Below are 27,560 nucleotides of genomic sequence, written 5' to 3' on the forward strand. Positions count from 1 at the left end.
CTGTGACAGTAAAGGGATGATGGCATAGCGTGACGTGGCATCTATACGTTATTTGTGTATCTGAGTGAGAGAAGCATCAGATTGCCCTCCCCACTGATTTATGATAATGTGCAGGCTCACCGCCTATAAAACAATGTGATGGGCTTCTGAGAGGAAACGTACAGGTCACTGCTTCCCGAAAGATGATCTTAAGCCATTCATCATCAACTAAAGTGCTCCACGACATCTCCAAGCGTTACTCGTAAAGTAAATTGCTCGGCCTTGTTGTTCCACGCAATCCCCCGCTCCTTACTGCACGTGACCTTTGGTGCAATAACTTGAGTCGGGGGCCTTGATGAAGTCATGTTGACGACTGATGTCGGTAATGTTAAGAGCGAAGAGTGAAGAGCCTCTGTCTCTGATTTAAAGAATGGGCTCACATTTTTCAAGGCTGATACTCAAGTGATACTCATATGCTTGTTTGTACACTGAAGGAGTTTTTGTGAGTTTTTGTCCACTGTCTGCTTGGTTTGTCCAAGATTCCACTCTTTATGTATGGGCAAGGTCGAAAAAAAAATCCACAGTCCTCATTCAGTGCAAAAGGGTATTTCAGTGCAGGCTTTATTAGTCAGTGTTAGGCAAATAAAGTGGTTATCTTTAAAAAGTCACCTCTTCTTAGTGTAAAGCTTAGCCAGCGCAGACTGTCTGTTAGAACACAAACAATACTACACTGTAACTTGAGATGACACCAACCTCATTTGTGTAAATGTTAGACTCAGAGATTAAGAACTGTGTGAACCCAATTAAATCATTAACTAGGGCTCTCCATATGACCAGGAACTCCATCCATCCATCCATCCATTTCTTTTTCATTTTACATAAATCAACCTGTAAATCAAACATGTCAGTTGCAATCAAAACTCAAGAAAGGGCCTCCTGCACACTGGACTCTGCTCTGTATTTACGTACTTTGCTTCATGAAGCTCATTCTCCCTCATGCAGTAACTGTTTAAACGCACAGAGTATAATATCTGCCACTAGGGGGCTCTCCATCAAAACAAAACAAAAGACTTGTGATGACCTGGGTGACTGAGAACCTTCCTCAACAAAACAAAAGGGGTTGTTGTCATTGTTAAAGCAAAGTTATGTAAAGTAAATGCTTCAGAATCATTTTGACGGTACAGTGTAATAGGGTGAATGGTGTCCGCATGTAACTTCAGCGAGCGCGTAGGATCACAGCCTTACATACATGTTAACTTCAAGAAACACATTTTCAACATATAACGTTGTGATGACATAAAGAGTTTTGTCTGACGAATGGTTACAGACCAGGGATTTCTATTTACGACACTGGTGTTGCAGTCAGGAAACTGTGGGGGGCGCCAAATTGCACGAAATGCCAATTTCTACATAATGTTGCTTTCAACAACCACCACTGCTGATGAACATATCTATCTATGTGACTGAGGGGGAAATGTTACGGGACGAGGTAATGTATTAAAGCCTCTGTCGTACACGGAAGTTATATTGCTGGGTGACGAAATGAAGCGCACCGTTACCTTGAATGAAAAAAAAAAAAAAAAAAGATTCCTCTGGATTCAAGCATCGTTGGAAACATTTGGGATCACGTAAGTACACCGCTCGACAAAACATTTATTTTCAGACAGTTTTAGGCAGATACGTTACACATTGTATCTTTAACAGTGGCTGAGGAAGTCTTCATTCTGTTGATCTTCAGCGGTGTTACGTGTCATCTTGCTGCAGTTGTGACAGAGCGTAGTTCTCCCCACCTCTGACCACACCACCACACCTTCTTTCTTCCACACCATCAGTGATGCTAAGCCAGAAGTGACACACACCTGACACTTTTAAAATGCCTTTTAACCCGCTGCCAGATTAATCTTTGAATATACACCGAGAAGTTTTAGGTCGATGTGGCAAGTTCTTTCTTCGCTTCTTGATTCATTTGCATCACCCGCATTAGAACAGCATCCAGATTACTGTGAAATACTTAAATATGAGGTGTTGTTTATCGTTTGACACCTAAATGAAATCTACCAAATGCACATAACCAGAGTGAACTTACTGACTGTTGTTATCATCACTGAGAGATGTAGTATAGTGTGTAGCCTTCATAAAATAACAATTGCCATGTGTATTCATCCAAGTTTGTATTTTGACCTTTATCAGACCTTTATTTGACCTCTATCTATCTATCTATCTATCTATCTATCTATCTATCTATCTATCTATCTATCTATCTATCCCTCTCTGAATGTGGACCGCATCTGTCCTCCCTCCATCTTCTCCATCCTCTATCGGGCCAGCCCTCCTCCGTCCCGCCCTCAGCACCGGCTCCGCTCCGGCATCGTCCATCTCGGCACCGGGACACACACACACACACACACACACACACACACACACACACACGGGAAGCGGCGCAGGCGACACAACTGGAGGAATTAAAGCAGGACTGAAGGGACCGAAGCTGCGTCTGTTCCCTCACATCGTGTTGTACAAAGCCACCAACACGCGTCCGTCCTTCATCATTCAGCCCGGACACCTCGGCGGTGACGCTCCGGAGGTCCCGCTCGGCTGCTGAAGTGAGGAGCGGGCAGGAAAATGAGCTGATCCTCGCTGTGGACACATCCAGTCGGTGCTGCTGAGGATCCGGAGAGAGCATGAAGTTTGCGGTTGCGGTTTTGTGGTTCTCCCTGGCTGTCGGGAAGGCTACTACGCAAGGTAAGAAAAAAAACAGAAAACACACTATTCGGTCTTTAAACAGTTGAGTCTGTTGGTCTTTAAACAGTTGAGGCTGTTGACCTGACTGGAAAGCGTCCCGTCTGTCCGCAACGGCACGGACGCAAAAACCCACTCCGGGTCCAGGAGCAGTCGGACCCTGGAGAGGATTTTGGGGTCTCGTTGCGCGGTTGAAGCGCAGCATCCCACCACGGTGCAGCCTCGTCCATCCACACCACACTTAATTGGTGCTTCTTAATGAGGATGGAGCTTTAATTATAATGTTGCGTAATTCATGTATAGATGCGCTACAACCCGCGGAGGAGGCAGCGGGACGACACGGTGGGGTCAGGTGAGAGGAGCGCGGTCATGATTTATTCAAGAACGGGAGCGCAGCGCCCCCTTGGGATCCCTGACCGAGGGAGAACGACTGAGTGAGCGAGTGAGTGAGTGAGGCGCGACAGGAGGACAGTGTGAGATGGGACAGTCAGGACATGGACATCAATGAGTCAACAGTTCCCTTACATAATAATGCAACTGTAAATCTTTTGCGTCACAGGTGTTATTGTGACAAGTGACGACTGAGATATTGTGTGTGTGTGTGTGTGTGTGTGTGTGTGTGTGTGTGTGTGTGTGTGTGTGTGTGTGTGTGTGTGTGTTGATTCAGCTGAGTGTAAAGCATATACACCACTCTAATCTTAAGATGGAGTAGCTCTTGGCAGCACATGCTCTAAATCTTGCTTGCTGTATATTTATGCTGTGTGTGTGTGTGTGTGTGTGTGTGTGTGTGTGTGTGTGTGTGTGTGTGTGTGTGTGCTAGTGAGAAAGAGCAAAAAAGGGAGAAGGAAAGAGATGAGATGAAAGGTTGACCAGAAATGAGTAATCTGCCTTGGGTAGTGCAGGGCAATACATCCATATCACATTGATATATTAGATTTTGGCTATCGTTATATTGTGATATGGCGTAAGGCTCATTAGACCCACAGAATGCTGGATTCCACAATATTTCGATATTCGATTTTGTCACCCAGTCTCAGTGTTTATGAAGTACTTTTGTGAATATGAACATCACATATCAATATAGCTTGAGAATATCCTGAAAGCGTTCTGAGGCCATATCACTCAGCCTCAGCCCTCAGCGGACAATTAGCTGTCCCAGTGTCAGTCCACGCCGAAGCTCAAGAGGAATCACACTTTAAACCGACACTGATCTTCCTGTAAAGAAGCTTTAATTAATGCCGCTCAGTAGAGGCTCGTTTGCATGCTGCGTCATGCACACATTTGTTCACCCAAATTGCAAAAAACCCCAAACAAAAAAAAACACCATATGTTTTCACTTATTTGTGGTGTAAACCTGCATAATGAATCAAATATCTATTTGGAATAATTGCAGTATCCACTCTCAGTAATTGTGAATCATTGTGCCGTTGCAAAATCCGTCAGATAACTTGGATTTTATCTGTCCAGGTTTCAGATCTGTGGCCGATCTGCTGCCACCTGAAAATAACTTAACAGAATTTCATTTCATTGACCTTAAAAATTCAACTGCAACTGAATCTGTTACGCCAGACGACTCACATATCCTGTTTCCACAAGTACTGACGCTCTGTTACTTCAATGGAAAACAGCTCAGAACTCTGATATTGCACACATGTGGTCACCTCTGGTCATGTGATGTTAAGCGTCTTTGGCATCCAGTGACTGTGTGCAAACCAACATGGGTTGGCGTGCACGCTCACCTACAGTAACCACACGGGCATTGTGACTAATGAAGTTAACCAAAGTGAAAAGTCTTGGCTACCCTAGAGGTACCTGTCTTGTTGCATCATGGGTAAACAAGCTGGTAAACCTTGCTGTCTTTCTCTCTGTATTCTGGATTTAATATTCCTCTATTCCAGCAACCTGGACGCACCTCATCATAATCCAGTGACGGCTGCATGGAGAAAAGACAACAAGTTGAACTGTTTTTTTTTCTTTACACACTATAGTGCAAATGAAAGACAGATTCCCCTTTGTTTCCCTATCATCCCTTTACCCCTTTCAGTGGTACATCCCGCTGTGGCTCTGTAGAGAACAGATGGCGGCAGAGACAAGGTGATCATACCACTGTGTAGCCCATGGGGTGTTTCAGATTGAGAAGGAGGCAGGGTGTTTGTTTGAACACTGGGTCACCCTGGTGTCTATATCAATCATCAGGAAAGTGTTAAACACACACACACACATACACACACACACACACAGTGTATGCATGCACTAATGCATCATAATTTCCCAGCAGAGAGTCAACCCCATCCCCCGCAGCCATCAGACTGTGCGTTCTAATCAATACTCTCCCCTTCACCTCTGCTCAATCAACCACACACGCGCGCGGACACACTCAGATTCAGTCAGCCCCTGTCTGAGGGAGGACGCGGTCTCTTTGAGGAATCCATCCCCGCGGTGTTCGACTTGCTGGGCTCCTGCGTCTTCTGTTGATGACGATCTTGAGACAGAGTTGCTTCCTGCAGAGATGGTAGATAAGATTCAGCTGACTGAGTGTGCCGACTCCCCGTTTCAAGCCTGTACAAAGTGAGAGCTTTACAGGGGCTCTGATGCAATGGGAAGTAATCTGTCTGAGTGCGAACACGCCGCCTGCTTTAAACCTCAGTTTTCAGCACGCCCAACAGGAAGCAGGTGGAGGCAGAAGACAGGAAATGTACTTATTTGTGTCACACACCCGAAAAATGTCGACAGTTTCTCACAATGAAATGTAGACAGTGTGGATTTTCTACATAGGAGACACTATAAATAAAACCCAAACCAGAAATGAATTAATCCGTCACCAAGCCGCTTATCCAAAGTCTGATATAGCTCACTCCTCTGTGCCACAGAGCTCCATTGTTTCTTTTTTACACCATTCATAATTCCTTCATGTTTGAGTAACATTTGCTTAAAACTACGTTGCCCAGCTGTTGTAGAAAATGACTGATTCTCTCGTTTTACTCGTTGAAACACACAGGCAGTAAGAAATATTGAAAGTATCGAGAGACAGACTAAGACATGTGGAGCAGTTGTGCAGCTTTGAGAACCTACTTTACACCTCTCATCTGGTCAAGGAGGCCCTTCTTTTTCCTAAGGGTCCTGAGGTGCAACAACCCCACCTAAAACTGTTTGCACACTTCTACAGCTGCACTATAGAAAGCATCCTCACACACTGCTTTACATCTTTTTTCATTCCCAGAGCTGTGGATGCACTGCTGAACACAGGACACTCCCTCACCCCACCCCACCAAAATACTACCTGACTACAGTACAATTACTGTCAAGTACAATAGCTTAAATGTTTTCAGCACTGAATCATTTTTAGGGACTATTTATTATGGACTTCTTATTGGACACATATTCTATAGACTATACACTATATAGACATATTCGTATGTGGTGCTGCTGTGATGTTGCAGAGAAAATCTCCTCTCTCTCTAAACTACAATAGCACAATACACAAGAGTAATATGTGTGGCATGTCAGATAAGAAGGTTTGCACACTGTAGAGCCTTGTTTAAAAGAGTTGAAATGGGAATCTGCTTTCTCCTCTCTATCTGTTTTGCTGTCTGCTCTCATTCTCCTTGCCCCAGTTAACTTCTCCTTCTGCACCAACCTCTACCCTGCCCCCTCGCTCTGTCTCTCTCAGACGCCGCCGGGAATTGCTCCGGGTCACTCTGTCTCACTCTTTCCTTATCAGCTCTCTCCATTCCTCTGCTGCATCCCTCTTGTTTGAGTGGCTGTTGATTTGAACTTCTCTTCCCTGTCTATCAGCCTCGGCCTCTGCGAGGCCACTGTCGGCGGTGCCAAACAACTCAGAGCCGATAGAGCCACTAAAGTACAGTGGGAGTCTCCGTCATGCTGATCAAGTACAAAAACACCACTAAATGCTCTGAGCGTCCAGCAAATGCTGCTGTCATCTTTTAGGCTGAGTTACAAAGTGAAACAGGGAGGAGGTTCAGTGTCTCACTTGAGGACAACTCGAGGGGACACATAGCTCTTGGTGAGCACCCGGGCTGTCAGTACAATCAAGTATGCAAACTTTAAGTCTCCGAACTGTCTGACTACAAGACTAAAACATCCGTTCTTACTAAATACAACATGTCCCTCTGTCCATTGTGTATTTTCAACTGAACCCAAACTGAATTACAAACCATAATGTTTTTTTTTTTTCTGCAACCGTAAAACATCAGAGTGTGTTTACTGTAATTGTCTACCAAAGAGACCTGATATCTCCCAGCTGTCTGCATTTGAACCACGGCTGGTGGAGTGAAAGCCCTGCTCCTTCACTGCACTGTCTCCTGCTCAGTGTGAGCGTCACTCTTTAACTGACTATTATGTCTTGTGCCTGGCTGCACAAAGCGCTCTGAGCTCAGCTCGTCTCCCCTGGCAATTGTTCTGTCTGAGGTGATCATGTCAGCATGATCATTTTGTCAGCCTTGGGAGCTTAGATGCATTCGCTTGGCCATGGCCAGCTGTCAGTCCAGGGCTGACGGTATTTGTGTGTGTGTGTGTGTGTGTGTATGTGACTCTTAGGCCTTGACTTAATTTTTCTTTCCACTTGCTGTTGAGACTCTTGAGAGGTGGTTCACTTTGTTCATGTATCACGTTGTCTTTGCATGATCTTGAAAGAGAGTGACGTGTATGTACACATCTACATCTGTCTGTGCACATGGAAGTTACATATTACTATTTTATTCAAATTTGTTTTGTTTTTTTTAAATCAAGTAATTTACTTTATAAAATGTCTGAAAAAAGAAAAAAAAAAATCCCATCACAATCACCCAGAGTGTTGAGGTAGCTCCCTCAAATTGCTTGTCTCATCCATCTGTTTATCCAGATTATAGCAGCATGACTCCAGGCATGTCAATCAGTCGGTCCACTCAAAAATCAGTAGATGGATCCAGATATTTATGCACAGATGAACCCTCGTGACCTTTTTGAGCCTCATCAGCTGTACGTTGTTTTTAGTGCTAATCAACGAATGAAAGCTTGCTGACACGCTTAACTTAAAATGTGGAACATGGTAAAGATGACATCCACCACCTCCACCCACCACCATGAAGCTTCCCACCACACTATACTCTACACTCTTCCCTACAAACTGATCTACAAGTTGTAGAGTTAGAATAGTTAGGAGCTAAAAGTTTATAAGAACGGACTTGTGGCACTTACTGGTGTCATTTTTTTCATTGAAGAAAATGTGAAAATGACATAAGCTTGCTGTTATCAACAGCCTTATTTAAGGCGTCTCCCTGGAAACACATTAAATAATAAGAAACGATTGATTTGAGACAAGAAAACAGGAAGTGGATAATTAGAATACCAATTTCCAGGCTGCCAAGACTCATTCATGTGGTACTTCATTGTGTGTAGGCCACCTGTGTTTTGACAGCACTCACCCAACAAATCCAAAACATAATCACTGTTGTTACACATGTGAAATGGAAGAAAATACAGCACAACAGCTGTGTAGACAGTTGCATTGATTGAAAGAGAGGAATATCTGTTCCAGCTTCTGGCAGACGACTGCAAAACAAGGCTTAAACGTCTTGTGGGCAGACACACATTTTTCCCCTTTATCAGAAATTAATTCATCAACTATCATGATTGCTGACAAAACATATAAGCTAACTGATAATCGACTAACTCATTTATTTCACATCCACAGCTGTGCTCTGGCAAACCCTTCGTACTTCCTCTGTCTTCTGTCTTCATCACTTTTCTCTTCTCTGGCTCCCTCAGCTCAAGAAGACTTTGTGTCGCTGGCTGAGATGGAGGATTCTCTGTTGAGGAACCTGTTCAAGGGTTACCAGAAGTGGGTGCGGCCCGTCCAGCACGCCAACGACACCATCACTGTGCGCTTTGGGCTCAAGATCTCGCAGCTGGTTGACGTGGTGAGGAAACAAGGCGCAGCATTTGTGAAATGCAACTTAGTAATCTTCTTTGTATTGAACTCCACGGTCATCGTCTCCCTGCGTCAGATGGGAGGACCTCAGATTGATATGAAAAGAGCACAGATATGGACGTTATTCTCCAGATTTGGATTGGAACACCTGCATCTCATTGGTATGCGGCTGACGAGCTCACTCTGCATTTTTAGTTACGTTGACAGAGGGAGAGCAGCTGAAGGGAAATCAATAGAATCAGTCTGGCCTTTGAAAGGTCAGTCAGCAACGAGATGTTGCCAAAGCCCATAAATTCACCATGTAGAAAAACAAAAACAAAAAGAATGCTGAGGACATTACTTGGTATCCTGATTGTTAGCTCTGTCTCTCTCCTTGCCATACATTATGTATTATATTAATATGATACAGGTGAATTTACTTCTAAGTGTCTCTGGAGTTCCTGAGCGCCCTTGAGCAAACCAGACATAGAGGCTGTAAAGCTTCCAGGAGACAAACCCTGTTCGCAGTCCTTAACTGTGTGTACCTGTTAAGGAAGCTCTCTGCAGAAATTAAAATAGCCTTACGTAACATGGTTAATAAAATCCTGTTAGTGTCTTCTGAGGATCAGAGGGAGGAAAGTAAGAGAGGAAAGGAAGAAGGAGGGGAGGAAAATTGAACTCACCATCGAAGCGATGCATGAGGGAGCGGAAAGAAGTCAATGAGATTTTTTGCGTTCAGAGTTGACTCGTTATCTGTTTTAGGATGAGGCGGAAGGTCTTTATTCAATCTCAGGAAGACATAATAAAAGATAAGCAAAGCAGAAGAACGCATGCGCAAACATAGAGAGTAACAGATGGAAATGGGCGACTATTGAGGGAGTTCAACAGAGGAACTGCAGCACAGAAGCTACGCCGAGGACAGCAGTGTCAGGATAAACAAGGAGGAAGGTGAAGGGCCGAGGGATTTAAAGAGGCAGGAAGAGAAAACGAAAAGTTGAGGGGGGGGGGAGGAAGGTGAAAGGAGAGGTCCAAAGTGGTCTTTCACAGCAGCAGGGGAAGTAATGAGGCCATCAGGCTGAGAGGAACCACGTCACATTTATTATTTACGCAAGGACACACACACACACACAAAGTTGCTTCCACAATTCCACAGAGAGCCACGTTTTGACTACATCAGCATCTGATGTTCCTACTGAAATAACATTTAGATTTAGAGTGCCATCTTGTGGAGTTCTGAATAAACCACCTACTCTCAACTCAATTTCTGCTCCGGATGGGTATGCGATCAGGTTTTTCCTCAGCGCCTCTCAAAAAAAATAAAAGCTACAAACTGCAAAATCCATGCCATAGATTTTTCTCTTTTCTCTGGTTTTGCTTCCCGTTAAGGCTCCCTCCTGCACAGAAACTCCGGCTTCCACAAACTCATTACTGCTCACACCTTCTTTCACCCGCCCTCCACGCTCGACGCTCCACGATACATCGATACTTGCATTCGGCAAATGAGGCAGATCTGCCTTTGTTAGCGCTGCCAACAGTACCATCTCTCGCTCATTAAATGGTAAAGATGTACCCTGAAACAAGGCACTTAACCCCCGAGATGTTCCACTGTGCTTTCTTGGTGGCAGGCAACGGAAGCAATCAAACCACCTTGAAACAAGCATTTCCTTTCTCACCAGGTTTAAGTACTTTCTCTAATCTCACTCATTTTTTTTTTTTTTTTTTTGTCTCACGGTTTGCTCCTTACCACCTCATTAGCAGCTCTTATTGTTCACAGTAAGCCCTGCTAAGATGTGTGAATGGTGAACAAAACCTCTCCTCTGTCTTCCTGCAGGATGAAAAGAACCAGCTGATGACTACAAACGTCTGGCTCTGGCAGGTAACAGTTGATGTCTCTATGTTACAGATACTGGATCTTTAAACTGTGAGGTGCTGTTGTCATATCTGTGAACTCTTCAAGCGCTTCACCACTGAATCGGAGATCTGCTCATGTTAACACAGTTTGATTTGTCAGCTGCAATTTGCTTCTGTGGCCCGAATAAAATGTTCAGTGTCACGCGTTGTGGTGTATTACTGTATTCAAGTGGAGCTTACAAATCTATACTGAACTCTTAAAATACACACAGGTTTTATTCAATTCAATATAAAGACAATGTGGACTTATTTATCTGCTGAAAGTATGGTTTTAGAGTTACGTTCAATGCTAGATGACCGCAGTGTAGAAACACAGTGAACACACAGGTTCCAAGCATATTTTCTAGTGATTGTAAAATATATCAGTGATCGTTATGATTCATATTTGAGGCAATAAGAACATGTATTTTTGGATAGTTTTCACCTACTATTTGCGTTTGTTTGGCTCCCTCTCAATGCAATTCTTGCTGTATCGCAGCAAAAAAAATATCTTGCGGCTCAAAACAGTCAAAACCGTTGACAGGACGATTCGAACTGCAAGCAAGGTCACTTATGACTCGTTTTATTATGTTTTGTCTGTTTTTGTGAAACTCTCCCCCTGCTGAGAAAAGTAATTGTATAAGTATTTAAAGTCTTCACACTGTTAATAAGTATATTAAACGTAAAATCCAAGGGCTGAGTGGGAACTCGTGAGAGCGGGAGAAACACCACTGCGTATATTAATCGGGCCTCGTAACCAGGAAGTAAATCAGGCGAGCAAATCTCCTTGGACTGAATGGGTGCCATCTTTGGGTTCACTTTGTTGTTCTATTCTACCTCTGCTATATAACCTTATTTAATAATCCCCATTACTTAATTATAAATGTATTAGATTATTGTTAATTTCACATGTTAGTTGAAGAAATGAAACATTTTAGACAAATAACGTTGGTTAGCAGAAATAGCAAAATTACTTCGCAGACCAATATATCATGAGTACATTCAAAGGATCGGAAAATGAAAAGAAAATCTGGTAGATAAAGGGTAAATCCTTGTCTCTGATTGGCTCGCCTGCTCAGGTTAGATCATATGTGTGATCATCATGTAATAACTTGAGAGCTGATCTTATCTGTTCCTCCAACATGTCACTGAGAACCTTGGTGACTGTGATTTATTGCTCATTTTCAGTGAAGACAACATCAAAATTGAAACCCGTTCTGTGAAAATAAAGAATTTCACATATTAATCAATACATCTTGAAGGTTAAAGGAGATTATATGGAATCAAAGGCACAAAAATATGGACATGGACAAAGCAACAAAGTCGGGACTGTTTGCATTGCCTTTGTGCAGTCAGCTGTCGGGTGCTGTCCATGGTGCTGAAATGCAGAAGCTGCAGCTGAAGGCTTTTATACAGCGGCCTAAAGTGTCGGCTTAATGTATCAGATTGTATAAGTTATCATGCATTGTTATTTATTTAAAGGAGTGGGTTGATGTGAAGCTGAAGTGGAACCCAGATGACTATGGAGGCATTACCTCCATCAGAGTGCCTTCGGAGACGATATGGCTGCCTGACATCGTCCTGTATGAGAAGTGAGTTACACAGCACTCTGCACACATCAGCGGCACATTGCGAGGCCGTGCTTGTTAACTCTGCTGCATATTTCACACCTCTCACTCACTGGTCTTTATGACCTTTTCATCATCCTTCTCTTCTCCCAGTGCGGACGGCCGTTTTGAGGGTTCCCTGATGACAAAAGCCATTGTGCGCTGGGATGGCACCATAACATGGACTCCGCCCGCCAGCTACAAGTCCTCCTGCACCATGGACGTCACCTTCTTCCCCTTCGACCGACAGAACTGCTCCATGAAGTTCGGCTCCTGGACCTACGATGGAAACATGGTCGACCTGGTCCTGGTGGATCACTACGTGGACCGTAAGGACTTCTTTGATAATGGAGAGTGGGAGATCCTCAATGCCACAGGAGTGAAGGGCAGCAGGAGGGACGGGGTGTACTGGTACCCGTTTGTCACCTACTCCTTCATCCTCAAGAGACTCCCCTTGTTCTACACCCTGTTCCTCATCATCCCATGCCTCGGCCTCTCCTTTCTGACCGTGCTGGTGTTTTATTTGCCATCCGATGAAGGAGAGAAGCTGTCACTTTCCACATCAGTGCTGGTGTCGCTCACTGTGTTCCTCCTGGTCATAGAAGAAATCATCCCTTCGTCCTCAAAGGTTTGTTTCCTGGGGGAGTTTACATCAAACCCTGTGTTCACTTCGAGGTTTCTACTGGGATGTATTTTTACATCCATCCAGCTTTTTTTTTTGTTTGGTTATCATGATTGTAATCTTAATTGCAGCATGTCCTAATTAGCACATATCACAGCCACAGCCCTCTCAATTACCTGCAGCTTAAACTGCATGTCAACTCAATTAACGAGCTGTCGACTTCAGATACATCTCAGGTATACACAGAACTCTACAGTAAGAGCCTAACATGACACAAAAAAACAAAATACCTTTCCCTTTACTATATACATACTATTCCATATTCGCATACACTCCATATGATTTTTTTTTACTTTATGTAGAAGTATCTAACACAATTCAATGTAAAAACTCCTAATGAAGACTAATGAAGACTAATGAAGCTTCTTCTCTAGTGCCTACACAAAGTGGTTCACAGTAAAATACCTCAACAAGTATTAATGGATCCCCTCTTGCTGATGGAAACTTTTCCTGCAGTTATTCAAGGTCTCCACTGGATGATTTTCAAATCATTTTGCTAGTACCCTAACTTTTCATTAAGTGGGGGGGGGGGGCTAAGGGGCGAAACTAAGAATCTGGTGAATACGACCACATCAGCATGCAACGGCGTCATTCTCAGAATGTTATCAATAAGTTTGTGTGATACTTCTGGTGCTCAGCGTAAGTAACAAAGTTTCATGATAACTGTCCCAGCGACAGCACTTTCAAGGCTTTAGAGGCATTAGCTAAGTGGGCTAGGCAAAAATAACATTGTGAGTAGTACTGACTCATTAAAGCCACACCTAATTCTTCATCAATTAATGATACATCGTACTTGCTCTAGGAATGAAAATTACCATCTTGTTATGGCAATATCATTACCACTAATACTTAGGATTGTGTTTTTCAAGCTTTAGAAAGTTCTCTCCAGTGTCACAGAAGACTTCATAAAAATGTTCCCACAGGCCGAGTACTCCTATGAGAAGGGCAACCTGAACTGGTTGGAGTGCCCCTTTAAGAAGCAGTCATTGTGTTGTTTTTTTTTTTGGTTTTTTTCATTTTTGAAGTGCTAAATCACATAATTTCGCTTAATAAATTCTCAACATTACATTTCTGTCTCCAGGTGATCCCGCTGATCGGAGAATACCTGCTCTTCATCATGATCTTTGTCACTTTCTCCATCATTGTTACCGTCTTTGTCATTAATGTCCACCACCGTTCCTCTGCTACTTACCACCCCATGGCCCCCTGGGTAAAGAGCCTCTTCCTTCAGAGACTGCCCAGACTGCTGTGTATGAGGGGACACACTGACAGGTGATCAGCTATGGTTAAAGGAATGGTTCGACACTTTGGGGAAAAGGCTTCTTTGCTCTTTTGTGAGAGGTAGAGGAGAAGATTAGATTAGCAATAAAAAGCTAGCCAGCTAGCTAGGCTGTTGCCAGGCAAGTAGCTGGAAGTAACTGATCCTGGCCAAGAAATAGTCTGATATGTAATACTTGTTAAATGTTGAATTGATGGCTTTACACTTGCTGTTGTCAGCAATGCTAATGTATGCTAGTCTATGCTAACCATCTCCTGGTGGTTGCTTCATATTTAGTGTCCAGCCATCAGAGTAATATTGATCTTCTTGTCTAAATCGCATAAAAGCAAATAAGAATATATCCCAAAATATCAAACTATTCCTCTAAAATCTGCCAGTTTATAAAAGACTTAGCAAAACATGTGTTAAACAGTGAGCATCTATTATCCTCAGATACCACTTTCCAGATATGGAGATGCGCAGCCCAGAGCTGAAGACCCGTAAAGGTGTGGGGAGGAGGGGGGTTCCCGGCTACAGTGGCCAGCAGAGAGGCCCCCTCGCAGGGAAGGAGGACGAGAGCCAAGCCTGGCTGGCCATGCTGGAGAAAGCCACAAACTCAGTCCGCTACATCAGCCGTCACATCAAAAAGGAGCACTTCATACGAGAGGTGTGGGGGCGGGCCGCCTGAGAGAAGGCGTGGGATGAAAGTCTTTGCATGCCTGTGTATTACATTCTCTTTTTACATTTTTGTCTCATATGCACTGTAACTGCTTTAATAGGGACACAAAGAAGATCTGGAGCTCTGAACGAGGGATGTTATCACATGTTATGTGACAGAAGCGCTCAAGGCTGATTCTCACCGGTGCACCTTTCTCTTTTGTTTCTGTCCCTGTCTGTCCCTCTCTGCCTCACTCAGGTTGTTCAAGACTGGAAGTTCGTGGCTCAGGTGCTGGACAGGATTTTCCTGTGGGCCTTCCTCACGGTGTCAATACTGGGAACTGTCTTAATCTTCACCCCGGCTCTGCAGATGTACCTCAGCACACCTTGACGAACACACACATATACTCTCCAACGGCACAGTCTTGTTTTCTAGTATGTCTTCAACTATGATTTATTGATAACACTGTATATTTCTACTGCAGAATCAAACTTTTACCTCCCTACAGTTTGGTCTACACCTGCAGCCTGTAATGACTACTGGAAACTGTAATGTTTGAGATGCAACCTGTCATTCATGTGCATGCACAGCAGTGCAGAGGAGTGCGAGCAATAAGCAGGTTATAGTAGCGTGTATGATTTGAATATCCATGTTTGTGTAACTTTAACTTTGTAATTATACATGCACACAACAGGCACAATGAATAATGAGTTCTGTGTGTCACATGCACCATGTTTTGTCAAGCCATCTGTTCTCTACTGTCAGTGCTGTAATTATGACGATAAATAAAATAAATCTGATGTACGAAATACATTTTTCAGTCCTGTTTTTGAGACTCTGTTCGAGACAAAAAGGAGGAAACCACCCTGGGGCCCAGAGACTCTCAAAGAAGCAGAGGACTGCAGGTTTACAGATAGCAATTTCATTGTGTTAATTTGATTAACTGCAAATTAGTTTGGTAATATCGCCTGCGCCACGAAAGCATCAGAATGTGAAGTAATAGGGTCCTTAAAGGTTCAATATGTGGCAACAACAAAACAAATAGGGGCAGCAAATCACCAGAGTGACTTCTAACTACAGCTAACCACAGCTAGAGACGTGGACTAGGAGCTCAGTGACGAGAGGACTGTTGGTGTTACACAGGCTAGGGCTAGCTGGTTAGTATGCTAACTTCTGAAACACACTAAACATAATTTTCTTCATGCTCTGTTGATAATTAAAGTACATTTATGGATATTTTCAACTTAAATTCTAACACATTGCACCTTGAAGGTGGCCATGGGCCCGTTTTGTAGAAGACAGTGTTTGTGCATATTCCTGATTAAATTCACTACTTGCTAATCACTAAGTGAGCACAATGAGATCACAGAAACAAGGTCAATAGGATCTTAATTTTTGCACTCTCTGGGGTCCCTAAAGGGTTAATCTGGCCCTTTTCCTGAGAACAAGAGCTATGAGCTACAGCAGCCACTCCTATACTTCGATTTTAAAATGGAAAAATCATTTGAGTCCAACCCAAACATTTAATTTGACGCAGTATGAGACAGCCTACATGCTGGTGTGCACTGTTGGCTGCAGGGTTATGGTTGCATACATATTGATGTGACTTAAACACAACCACGGATTAAAATAGATCAAAACATGTATTGATTGTAAATATGTAATTCTAAATATCTTTTGGCCATTCAAACCTGATTTGAAAATATCCTGAACATTCATAAAGTTTGTTAATTTATTGTAAACTGTCACAACCCACCACAGACCACAACCCACACTCTGAGAAACACTGAGCTACAGACCGGAGCAAAGCTGCTCTGCCTACAGACCTAAGTTGGAAGGTTCAATTTGGCCCAAGAAAAATAACTGTGAATAAGAATATTTTTAAAAATATGATGATTATTTGTGAGGTGAAAATCCCCTTCATTATGCACATCCCTTCTCATTAAGTATTTTTCATAATCTGAGCATGGCAGAGTTACACTTTGCACAGCAAGTCAGTCAATTAAGTATACTTGGGATCTTTGTACCATTTTGCATCTTCACAATACGACACAATGATGTTTGCTTTTGGCCTGTTGCCCACCCTCAATTTTCAGTTTTGGGCCTCCAAGGATAAACGTATGCGTTGAGTTTAACCCTGGGCAAGAGTAGACCACTTAGGTTGTGTTGATGGCTGTAATGCCAGAGCATCACCACTAAATGGCAGCAAACATCATTTTTGCCACAAGAAATGCTGCTCCTGCTTCATTAGTTGCTTCACAGAAATAGTGGTGTGATTAAAAACAATATCAAATCAGACATATGAGCACACAAGTAAACAATTAACCAGACAGGGACTGATGATCTGTTAATAAGTCAGATAATTAGACAATTTGTGACCATCTCCTCACACTGCTAATCTACAATGCAGCCATTCAGGAGAAGGAAACAGTGGAGTTTCAACCTGTGCGATGAGATTCAATTTGACAGATAATGTCTCTCTGAAGCTGATAATATCCGATGTTTGTTGATTCAAGGTCATAGAGCATTATAATACCATTACTGTGCCTTTACTGTGCCGATCAGCTTGACTCAAGATTCCCTGAGTTGCTCAAGGGCACTTCCTCAGCAGTGATTACAAGAGGAGACTGTGGTTCATACAATCCCCTGCACTTGTTTGCCCGGCTGGCTGAGTTCACTCTCCATACTTCCCCTGTTATTAGCTGCTGTAACCTTCAGGCCTTCAGTCTTTTGTCACCCAGCAAACATTGTTACAAGTGGCTGTCCCTGGTGATATCATAGCGTTTTGCGCTTTGGCCTAGTTTTTTTCACAGACATGAGTTTGTTCTCTGACTTATTAAAAATGGCTGGCATGCTTAAGTGAAAGCCTCTCCCCATGTTTCCCCTGCACTTGAACAGTCTGACCTCAGCCCGGTCTTCTATTATTCACAGCCACAGATCTGACTCAGGCAGACAGGTGTGTGTGGTGTGTGTGCGTGTTTGTCCATATGTCTGCATGTTCAGGTCAGACAGAATGAGAGTGCAGGAGGAGGGTGCAGTGTGTGTGTGTGTGTGTGTGTGTGTGTGTGTGTGTGTGTGTGTGTGTGTGTGACGCTGACGGACAGCGACAGAGCACGGTGTGAACCCCTCAGGACTGGGCTTATATAAATAAGCTTTTAGGTCTTTGGACGGAGAAAAATCTGTGACCAGATGTAAGACTAGGAAAATATTTGGAAGGGAAATCCTCTTTCCACCAAAAACATATTTCTTGTACTTGTGTTCTCTGTGGAAAATTCATAATTTAATACTGCTAAATTGAAAAAAAAGAAAAAAAGAGAGCAAAAAAAAAAATCTATATTAAACTTAATAGAGTTGCTACCAAAAGTTCACATAAAACCAGAATAAGAATATCGTTATTAAATTCTGATTTCAATAAAAAGAAAACATCATAGCAGCTTTTTAATATGTATAATAATATAGTATTCTATTAAAGAGTGCTGCACTTGTTCACCAACAAGTAAAAACTCATCATCTCTGTCATTATCTTTTATCGATTTCATGTCACGAGAAAGTCTGGTGAAGTTTTTAAGTCCAAAAAACATTTCTGATGTTCCAAAATGTCATGGCAGCATCCTTCTGAACAACCAAAGCAGATGAGGACTTGTTTTAAAACGTGAATATACAACAGAAAAAAATAAATAAATAAATTAAAAAAATGGCTTCATCCAGCACATCAAACATAATTAAGTCTCCATATCCAAGCGATTTCAAATTGATAAGGGAAGATGCTACTTACACCCGTAACGTGTCGTGGAGCATGTCCAGATGGGGTGCGTGCTAACACCTTTAGCTTAGCAGCTCAAGAGCCGATTGCGGCTTAGCACTGTGCTAGCATGCTAACAATAGTCATAATAACACACTTTCTTTACCGAGAGTGTTAGCAACATTCGCAACAAAAGCATCGGGGTAAATTTAAAATGTAACTTCAGTCTAACAGTTCATCCTGAAGGCAACATGGATGTCTGTACGTATTTTTCGTGGCAATCTATCCAATTATTGTTGAGACTTTTAGCTTCAAAACCAGAAACCTCGTCAGGATTCATCCTCTGGGGACCATGGATTTCTGTACAAACTGTTCTCACAATCCTTCTTGTAGTTGTCAAGATAATTCAGTCCTGTTCACAGTGCTGGAACAACATTATTATCCCTAGAGCCGCTAGCGTGGCATATAATAAAACCAGCAAGTAGTTATTAGATGTAATATGAACTGCATATATACTGTACATCTAGGGGCCTGATCCAGTTATATGCTGCACTGAGTCCACAGACATTATTTTCATTTTCATATAGATTTCTGCTCAGTTGTAGTATTTACCTCGTGCCATAGGGCAATTTGATCCATCTGAGAGAACATTCTTCACTAACCTCAATCCTATACGACCTGAATCAGCCTGACCTGCATTCACGTGTCAGCTTCAGTGATTTAAAATCATGGCATTGCTTGACAGACACACAGGCTCGAAGTACACAATAAAGCCCTCACGCTGGAAAACATTCAGAGAGTGTACAGTTTTGCCTCTGTTTGGTATTGACTGGGGAAGTGCATGCTTTATTTTCTGTGACACTAATGTACAGCTCCAGCGGCAGTAAACAAGACAAGATTGAAACGGTGATCACAAGTGGAACTCTGGGGAATTTCAAGGTATATGGAAAGACTCAATTTTCTGCTTCACATCTGTTATCGCTGCTGTGGACTGAAGCTCATCTGGACGGAAAGACCGAAACACATTCTCCACAAGGTCAGTCTCACATACATTGTTAATGAAGCAGGTCCAGGTTGTACATCTTAGGAGAATTACAGGGTAGGGTCCTGCCTCTGTGGCTGCAAGCAGCTCGAGGAGAGTGCTGATCAGGAATCCAATTACTGATGGAAGTGCCAGGAACTAAAGCAATAAGATGGCAGTATCACACCTGTGTTATCCTTTATACCGTCACATATACAAAATGTGTGTGCTTGTGTGGCCCTTGTCACTTCCTGACTACATGACTCAGACAGCCAGAAGCACTATGGCGTTGTGAAAAGGTCAGCGTAGGTGCTGCAGAACAGGCTCTGTTACTCACCTCGACTTCCCCTCCTGAAGGTGTGATCCTGCCTTTTCAAGAGAGACTATCCTGCCAACGTGACCTTTACCTCTAACATCACCTGAGAAGACAGTCAGCAGTGTGAATGTTGCAACATGTGTTAGTAGGTTAATGTCTCTTTGTTTATGTTGCTGACTCAAGCCAGAGAAAGGGAGGCGAGGACATGTATGGAGAAGCCAGAGAGGCAGAAGAAGAGGATCCTGAAGAGGCACTGGCTCCTGTGGGACAGTTAAAGAGGCACACTGACTGTGGTGACGGCTGTGGATTTGAGGACAAGTCTACGGTGCAGCGCACAAGACCTGTGTAAATAAATGTAACTATCCTATTACCCAAAAGTCATACTGGTAACAGTCAAAATCACCCATATGAATAGTACTTGAGTTAAAGTCTTAAAGCATCTCATGTTAAATTTACTGACATCTCAAAGGTACAAGTAAAAGTATAATATACACACGTACGTACGAACAGTATACCCTGGATTGACTGATTAGAAGCCTGGCCAACAAAAGGATTAATAGTAAAATAAATCTGAATTTGAAAGTGCGTTACCTTGGCTGATTCAGCATGTAATCTATAAAGTAACTACAGTTCAAATGAATAGTAGCAGAAAATGGAGATACTCAAGTACCTCAAAATTGTACTTACAGTGTGAGTACAGTGTAATCACTACCTTATGGTCTAAAAAATAGGCAAATGAGATGCAATGAAGTAACAAATCAGTCCATCTAATCATCATGTCCTCATCAGCATGTGCAGACCGAGAAAGAGCGACTGTAAAGGAAAGACAATGTTTAATTTGTATATACAGCGCCAGAGACACAACTCCAAATGAAATCTGACAGCGCTGCATGTCTGCTGACAGTAAATGCACAACTGCTTGCTAAGACATTTACTACATCTACTTTAAAATGTAGCAGTCTGACAATGTTATATTAAGAGCTTGCCGAACTTGTATGTAATTATTGTATGTAATCATGATGACTGAGAATTGTTTTTCCCTTTTTCACTGTTTTCCTTTTTAATTAAATGCCAGTACTATGTTCCTGCAGTAGTAGAGGCTGCACTTTGTAAAGACTGCAGTTTCAGAACCCTGGTTTATTACTTTTTGTTACAGTTACGAAGGTTTGTTCAACCAAAATAACACTTTGATTCATTATTTATAGTTTTAGAGGTTGGTTCACCCAAATGATACCCATTGTTTATAATGCTTACACCTCTGCAGCAAACTGTTATAAGTTTATTATACTTACAGATTTCGCAAACTATTTCCCTCTACCTCCAAAGGTGTTGTCAAATTCAGTAGGTGGTGCTGTGGCTCCTAGAAATGCAATCCAGGCAGTGTGGCCTCCTCTACTGTAGCTACTCCTTAAATATGCAATAAATTAGGGAACAGCAGAAAAAGTTGCTTGTGCAAACCTGTTAGCAAACAGCTCTTTATTCTGCCAACAATTCTTTTGCAACATTATCATTCATCTGGAGTTGTATTTCTAGCAACCTGGTGAATGAAACACCAACATTCACTTTCTTTTAGCTCGTCGTTTGGTCTCCACCAACTGTACACTGCGTCTATCTGCAGTGAGATGCTGGGCAGATGCATTTTATCTTTTTTGCCGCCGTCTGATGAAAACACACTATGATGTTGGCGAGAGTGACACAAAGCAGTAGCAAAGGAGTGGGCGGGACCGCTAAACAATGAGCTGAAACTCTCTATGATGCTCTTCAAAGCCGAGGGGAACTGGAGATCCAGTTAATGATTCTGTTTGCACATTATCATTTGGTTTTAAATCAATTTGGGGGTTATTGCATTCAAGTTATTTCTCTTCCTATACACGTACAGTATAGCAGCCGTGTGGTGAGGTGCGCTGACACATATATGCTATGGCATGGACCTCAGAATAAATCACATGTCCAGCCCTTTGCTTGATGATCGTGCTTGTGATGTTTTTTTATGTGTTTACGATATTTATGGCTTGTGCTCGGGGCCACTATGCCATACAGTGTTGTGTGTGGCAAAGGGTAGTGGGGTCTCTTCAAGTAAAAGGAGAGAACACACACCTACAGTACAGGCGTGCACTGTAAATAAACAGGTGGACACACAAAATGAGAGACATAAAAACACACATCACACAAATACACAAAGCACCACTCCAATCCCTGCAGGCCCAGCCAAGAGGACATTTATTTAATGTGAGCTGATGGCCGTCCACATATATGTGCAACAACGTGTTCAGACTGAAGCCGGAGGGAGACAGAGGGACAAGGAGGCGGGGGAGGTTGGGAGGTTGGGAGGTGGGGAGGTGGGGGTTTACACATCGAGGCTGAAGCGGATGGGAGAGCGAGTGTGATGGATAGCGAGAGCTGGAGAGGCGCTGCGGGCGCTCTCGTAATGGTCTGAGGACATCACTGCATCTAATGCTCACAGGCAGAGCTGCATGAGCACAGAACAGAGAGGTGGCAGGAAGGAAACAGAGGGGGGACAAGAGAGATGGAAGGCGGAGAGAGGACAAAAAGGAGGACAAAAAGGAGGACAAACGGGGAACGAGTAGCAGATGGGTAGAGGGTACAGGAAAGGAGGAAAGAGAGTCAGTGAAGGAGTGACTACGAGGAAGACTAAAAGAGTGAAGAACATTTAGTTTACGATGCAAAGGAAGACAGGGGGCAGTGCTCATGATCAGGAAACAGATCATCAGCATCACAACTAGAAGCATCTCCATGTAAGCTAATGAGACCACACACTGACTCCTACTCACACCTGCACACACACACAAAGGCACACACAGACACACACACAAACACCCACACACAGGAACACTCCATCTCTTGTCATGGCGGAGTATAGGTGTGCTGCCCCGAAGATGTTTTCCTTCCCGCTGACAGCACTGCACTGAAGCTCAGGCAGTCTCATTAGAGGTAATTATGTAGAGCAATATGCTATAACAACTGGCCACATGCACCAAAATCCACCGGGCTGGACGGCTGCCAGGCTGATTAAACAGGCATTCAGTGGTGCACGCTGACACAAACTTCATTCGTCATCCGCACCGCTGCTGCGCAGAAAAAGCATGTTACTTGAAATAGCAATGTGTAATGCCCTTGTTACGAAACGTACGGTACACCGGCTAATATCACAAGTGCAGATTTCCCAGTTGTTTAAAAAACTGAGCAGGAAAACTGACTGAGGATGAAGCAGCGTATGTACCACATGAAAAAGTAAATGAGCCGCAAAAACGATAAGGTTTTTAAGGATAAGCCTCTATTTTAAAGGGGTGACTGGGTTGTTATCACATAGGACACAATGATAATGAGCAGACAGGGTTGGGATCAGCGCCGGTTAATCAACAGTTTCTCTGCCACATGCTGAGATTTATGAATTTCAAAATCAAACTGTGGCGTATAACCTGCTCTGGTAATCATGAGCGAGATGAGTCATGGGCGCCCGAGCAGGCTGAAAGAACTTTTCACCTGTGTTGAGTGAGCGTGCACTTTTTATTGAAATGAATGGGCCCCCAGGTTGGGATACATGATCTATCATCTGTCACATCTGCAAACAGGCCTCACCTTTCATTTGCCCCCATTTCTAATTGTCGTTTAAAAGGGGCTCAGAGGAACTCCATGTGTTGTGCTGCACGCTCGTCATTAGTTTCTGTTAGCGGATCCGTGTCTATGCTAACATTAGCTGCTGTTACTATCAGTTAGTGACTTGATGCGCATCCTCGTTTGCCTCTCAGCTTCGCGAGCATTATTAAAAGACTGGAAGCTACTGTGAGTACAGTCATCATTTTAGCTTACTTACTTAGCAAGCCCCTCCCTCCTCTCTACATCACTACTCCTGCGCAACCCCTTCATTTTTTTGGAGGCAGTGATTTTTTCTGCTCTTGGCCTGTTTGGTAGCATACACTGTCAGCAGATGTACTGGAACTGGCAGCTTTCCCTGTCCAGCCATTGCCTGAGGCAGGAGAATCCTGCAGGCAGGACTATTCCTTTAAGGAATTCTCTCTCCTAATTGGATAAAGTGGGCAGGGATACCAGAATGTCAGGGGGGAAAAGAGACATGGGCGACTGATCAAACACTCTTTGACAGTGAAAACTGTTGGAATACAGAGCTATTTAACGCTTGTTTCAATTAGAAAATAACACCAACAAATCTCTCTTCACGTCGCATGACAGTTGACTCACATATGGCCAATAAAAGCAGTGATCAATACAGTTAAATTGCTACAGTTGTCACGTAAGAGCCCCTTTAAATACTTGAGACAATTCCTTTTAGTTGTTTTATCGTGTCCTGTTTGTCCACTCCATGTAATCATCATTTCATTACTGTCAATTTATTGTTTTATAAAGAAATTCTGCCCCTACGCCAACCCTCCAACACCTTTCTGTTTGTTGTTCAATGAAAAACAAGTTAGAGGACATGTAGAGGAGAGGGCTGAGGATGACACAGGTGATGCCTTGTGGCTGTAAAAATCAAGGAAAGAGTACCAGATGTTTGGTTGGAGGGTGAGCTCATGTTTGCTCCTCCAGAACAGCCCAGAATGCCCCCCTCCCCAAATCCTGATGATTAAGGGCACTATTGAGCATGCGCCAAGCAAATCTGAGCCCACTTGGTTATTATACATTTACACGGCTGGAAAAAAAGTTTTCCAAAGTCGGGGGGGAGGGGTCATGTCGCCCTCTGTTGGAGGTGCCTGTGTGCGTAAAAGCCCGCGTGTGTTCCTCTCTCCCTGAGTCATCGCCCATTACAGCCAGATGAGGATGAGAGGATGAGCCCGAAGTGTCCGGAGGCGACAAACGTTGACGAAGTTGACGACATCGGAGCAGGGGGAGCAGCCAGGGAGACAGGTGGCTGTCATCAGCGGCGCGCACGGAGACGACAGGAAACACGCAAAGGACCGGCTGGAGATGTTTGGTATAAAAAGACAGCTGAGCGCAGGGAGAGGGCGAGAGAGCGGGACCCAGAGTGACTTTTGAGGCGACAGTCGAGTCAAACACAAGGAGACAAGAGACAAGAGTGTGTGTGTGTGTGTGTGTGTGTGTGTGTGTGTGTGTGTGTGTGTGAGAGAGAGAGAGAGAGAGAGAGAGAGAGAGAGAAAGCGAGAGAGAGAGAGAGCGCAGAGGCTGCAGCACCAGCAGTCTGACAAAGCCGCACTCCCTCCAACTTTGACATCCCCAGCAGGCTACAGAGGGAGTTCTGCTCCGCCGCTGACATGGAGCCTTCGAAGTGCACTGGATCTGTACTGATTGGAGTTTACCTGTTGGCCACGTTCTGCTGTCAAGGTGGGTCACTGATGGAGAAGTCAGCCTTGTTTTCTGTCCGTCAAAAGGTGCAGCGAAGAAGAACACGCTGCTCGGCAGTTTTTGTTTTGTTTGTTTTGTTTTTAAAATCTCGTATTTCCGTCATTTGAGCCACTTCGAGAGAAACATTTGTCAGAGGGATGAGAGCTGCTGTTGAGGCGCAATTCGGCTTAGTTCGGCTGCTGAGTGCGCATCTGGCTCGACAGGAACATCTGTATCTAACTGTCAAAGGCAGGTTCAGGAGTTTATTGAGACAAACGTTCATTCAGAATAACTTAAAGGAGAACACAGATCCCTTGACTACACGTATAATAGTTAATTTATGTGTTACACTATGTGCTGATTCCTAAACTAAATGTGTCAGTGTGTGTGCGCACACACGCCAGTGAGCCTTCTCTAGCAGCCCGACCACATCTGGCTGAGAATAAGGAGGGCGTCCCGGCGGTGATGCTTGAAGCCCATTGGGGCCGCTCATCCCTTCAGTGTAATCTGCAGCTAAAGGATTGTAAGATGCGTGACGACAGTAGACCAGAGCCAGTGGACCCCTCAGAGGAGGTTAAACCTCATCATGTGTCTGACTCCCTGGTTTACAGTCACTGGTGCTGTAGGATTTTTTTTTTCTTTTTCTTTTTAATGTACATGTTTTACTTATGCAAGCTGGAATTGTTGTTTTGCCCCGTGAGACTGATTGAAGTAGATACCTAGAGAAAAAGTGAGAAGGTTTTGATACAGAGACACGTAACACATCCCGGGAGATGTGAACCACCTGTCTCACAAATAGATGAATTGAGAGTAAATGATGTTAAATGGCACAGAGCTTTTGTTTGAGCGCCAGCATGTTCACAGGCGAAGGTAAAAAGTAAAGAGCGTCCTCATATATTCTCCCAACAGGCTGTAGAGACTTGTGTTGAGAAATAACACACACATACACACACACAGACACAGACACACGAGGTTCAGTTCTACGTTGTTATTACAAAGGTGGGTGTGATGGCTACAGCACGAGGTGGAGTTGTTCCCACCTGACAACATGATGCACTTTCACACACACCAAGATGAAATCAGATGTTCCTCATGCGATCCCTTACTGTGTAAGCATCTTTTGACCTTAAAAAAACACTTGAGGGTAAAATTCAAGGTAAATGTCTTCCTCTTTTATTTCTCAGTAGAAAGCTATCGCTCTTGAGGGGTGATGTGATGCTCCTCTACGCACTGGTAACAAGTTACAGGACAGCATTATAGGGGGGACGAGCTGACATTCTCCCTGGTGTTCACATAATTAGATGTGTGGGTTATTATGTCCACCAACTGTCCCAGACACAGTCCCTCTGATGAGTCAGATGTAAGCCACACACAGTCTTGTCGCTGCTCACTCATCAGGCTCGTCACAGATGTTGTCAACAGCGTTTGCTCTTGACACTTCTAACTCATGAACAAACTATGAAATAGTTTTTCAGAGGCAATTACACTCGTACTGTACACTATAAATGTGAGGGGAAAACTCCCACTCCTTCTCATTGTTGACACTGCTCCAACACGGGTGTGATTGTGTATAGTGGTTGTTGTAAAAGTTACATTAGATACATAGATTTATTAAAGAACTTTTTCTTCTAAGCGACAGTGTCAAAGGCGTAATATGTAAGAATTCACCATGAAGATGTCTAAAAATGACCATTGTTATATATTTTGTTGAGCTGTGTACTTACATTATCCCAAATGTTTCCCACAGTGTTCAAACCCAGAGAAACCCATAAGTTTACTTGAGGTAATGATTCAGTTTAACGTGATCAAAAGTTGAACCCATGATGATCTCGTCTCTGAATATTTCTGCCTGAGTCAGTTCAAATAGATTTCCATCGGCAATAGTGGTTGCTAAGTTGTGTATACAGCACCAGAGAAGCAAGTTTGACTATGGCATCATTTGCCTTTATTTGCGTTACTTGCAAGTGTTTATTTGCCCCAGACAGTCAGATCACTTTACTGAGTATTAGCTGTAAGATATTAAGCCACGACACCAACCACGGGTGTGTCTGTGTGTTTAAATTCAGGTCGACCGCTGCTGCAGTCAGGTTGATAACTGGCATCTGTAGACTCCTCCTAATCAGAGCAGCATCCAATCCAACTTTAATTGATGACAAATATGTGTTGTGTTTCAAGCCTGCAACACTGCCCACTAGTGGCCATAAAATCTAATAATGCAGGTTTGAGGAAACAAGATAATACAAATAATGCTGCACCTCTGCATGAAAAATACATCACGTTTGTAAACTAATACAGAATGCAACAAGGAAATCTTGCATAATGCATGAGACGACTCTGCATTTAAGAAACTTGTTCCATGTGTACTCTTGGGTCAGAGGAAATGCTCTTTGAAATGTATTTGCATAGGCTAATAAAGTGACCTTGTTTGATATTCCCCTAGAAAA

General features: G+C 43.3%; 2 protein-coding genes across 2 annotated transcripts in view; both read left to right on the plus strand.

Annotated features, from left to right (window-relative positions):
* The first annotated feature begins 1,040 nt into the window (after window positions 1-1,040).
* chrnb3a (cholinergic receptor nicotinic beta 3 subunit a) lies at window positions 1,041-15,511 on the plus strand. The gene is made up of 8 exons (XM_037114744.1): window positions 1,041-2,721; window positions 8,485-8,636; window positions 10,458-10,502; window positions 11,999-12,108; window positions 12,238-12,751; window positions 13,887-14,077; window positions 14,517-14,730; window positions 14,980-15,511. The coding sequence occupies exons 1-8, from the start codon at window positions 2,661-2,663 to the stop codon at window positions 15,109-15,111; spliced, it is 1,419 nt and encodes a 472-aa protein (XP_036970639.1). The 5' UTR covers window positions 1,041-2,660; the 3' UTR covers window positions 15,112-15,511.
* A 9,492-nt stretch (window positions 15,512-25,003) lies between these two features.
* LOC119028579 (neuronal acetylcholine receptor subunit alpha-7-like) overlaps window positions 25,004-27,560 on the plus strand; it is a 48,504-nt gene continuing 45,947 nt past the window's right edge. The window contains exon 1 of the mRNA XM_037114731.1: window positions 25,004-25,116. Coding sequence (XP_036970626.1) covers window positions 25,047-25,116 — 70 coding nt within the window. The 5' untranslated portion in view covers window positions 25,004-25,046. The remainder of the gene's footprint in view (window positions 25,117-27,560) is intronic.

Source organism: Acanthopagrus latus, chromosome 1 (assembly GCF_904848185.1).
Source record: "Acanthopagrus latus isolate v.2019 chromosome 1, fAcaLat1.1, whole genome shotgun sequence".
Lineage (NCBI taxonomy): Eukaryota > Metazoa > Chordata > Actinopteri > Spariformes > Sparidae > Acanthopagrus > Acanthopagrus latus.

Excerpts from the sequence above, each read along its gene's own strand:
- chrnb3a (XM_037114744.1), top strand. The coding sequence starts at position 2,661 with ATGAAGTTTGCGGTTGCGGTTTTGTGGTTCTCCCTGGCTGTCGGGAAG. Across the intron at positions 12,109-12,237 it reads GACATCGTCCTGTATGAGAA|TGCGGACGGCCGTTTTGAGG; the intron begins GTGAGTTACACA and ends CTCTTCTCCCAG. Across the intron at positions 14,731-14,979 it reads AGGAGCACTTCATACGAGAG|GTTGTTCAAGACTGGAAGTT; the intron begins GTGTGGGGGCGG and ends TGCCTCACTCAG.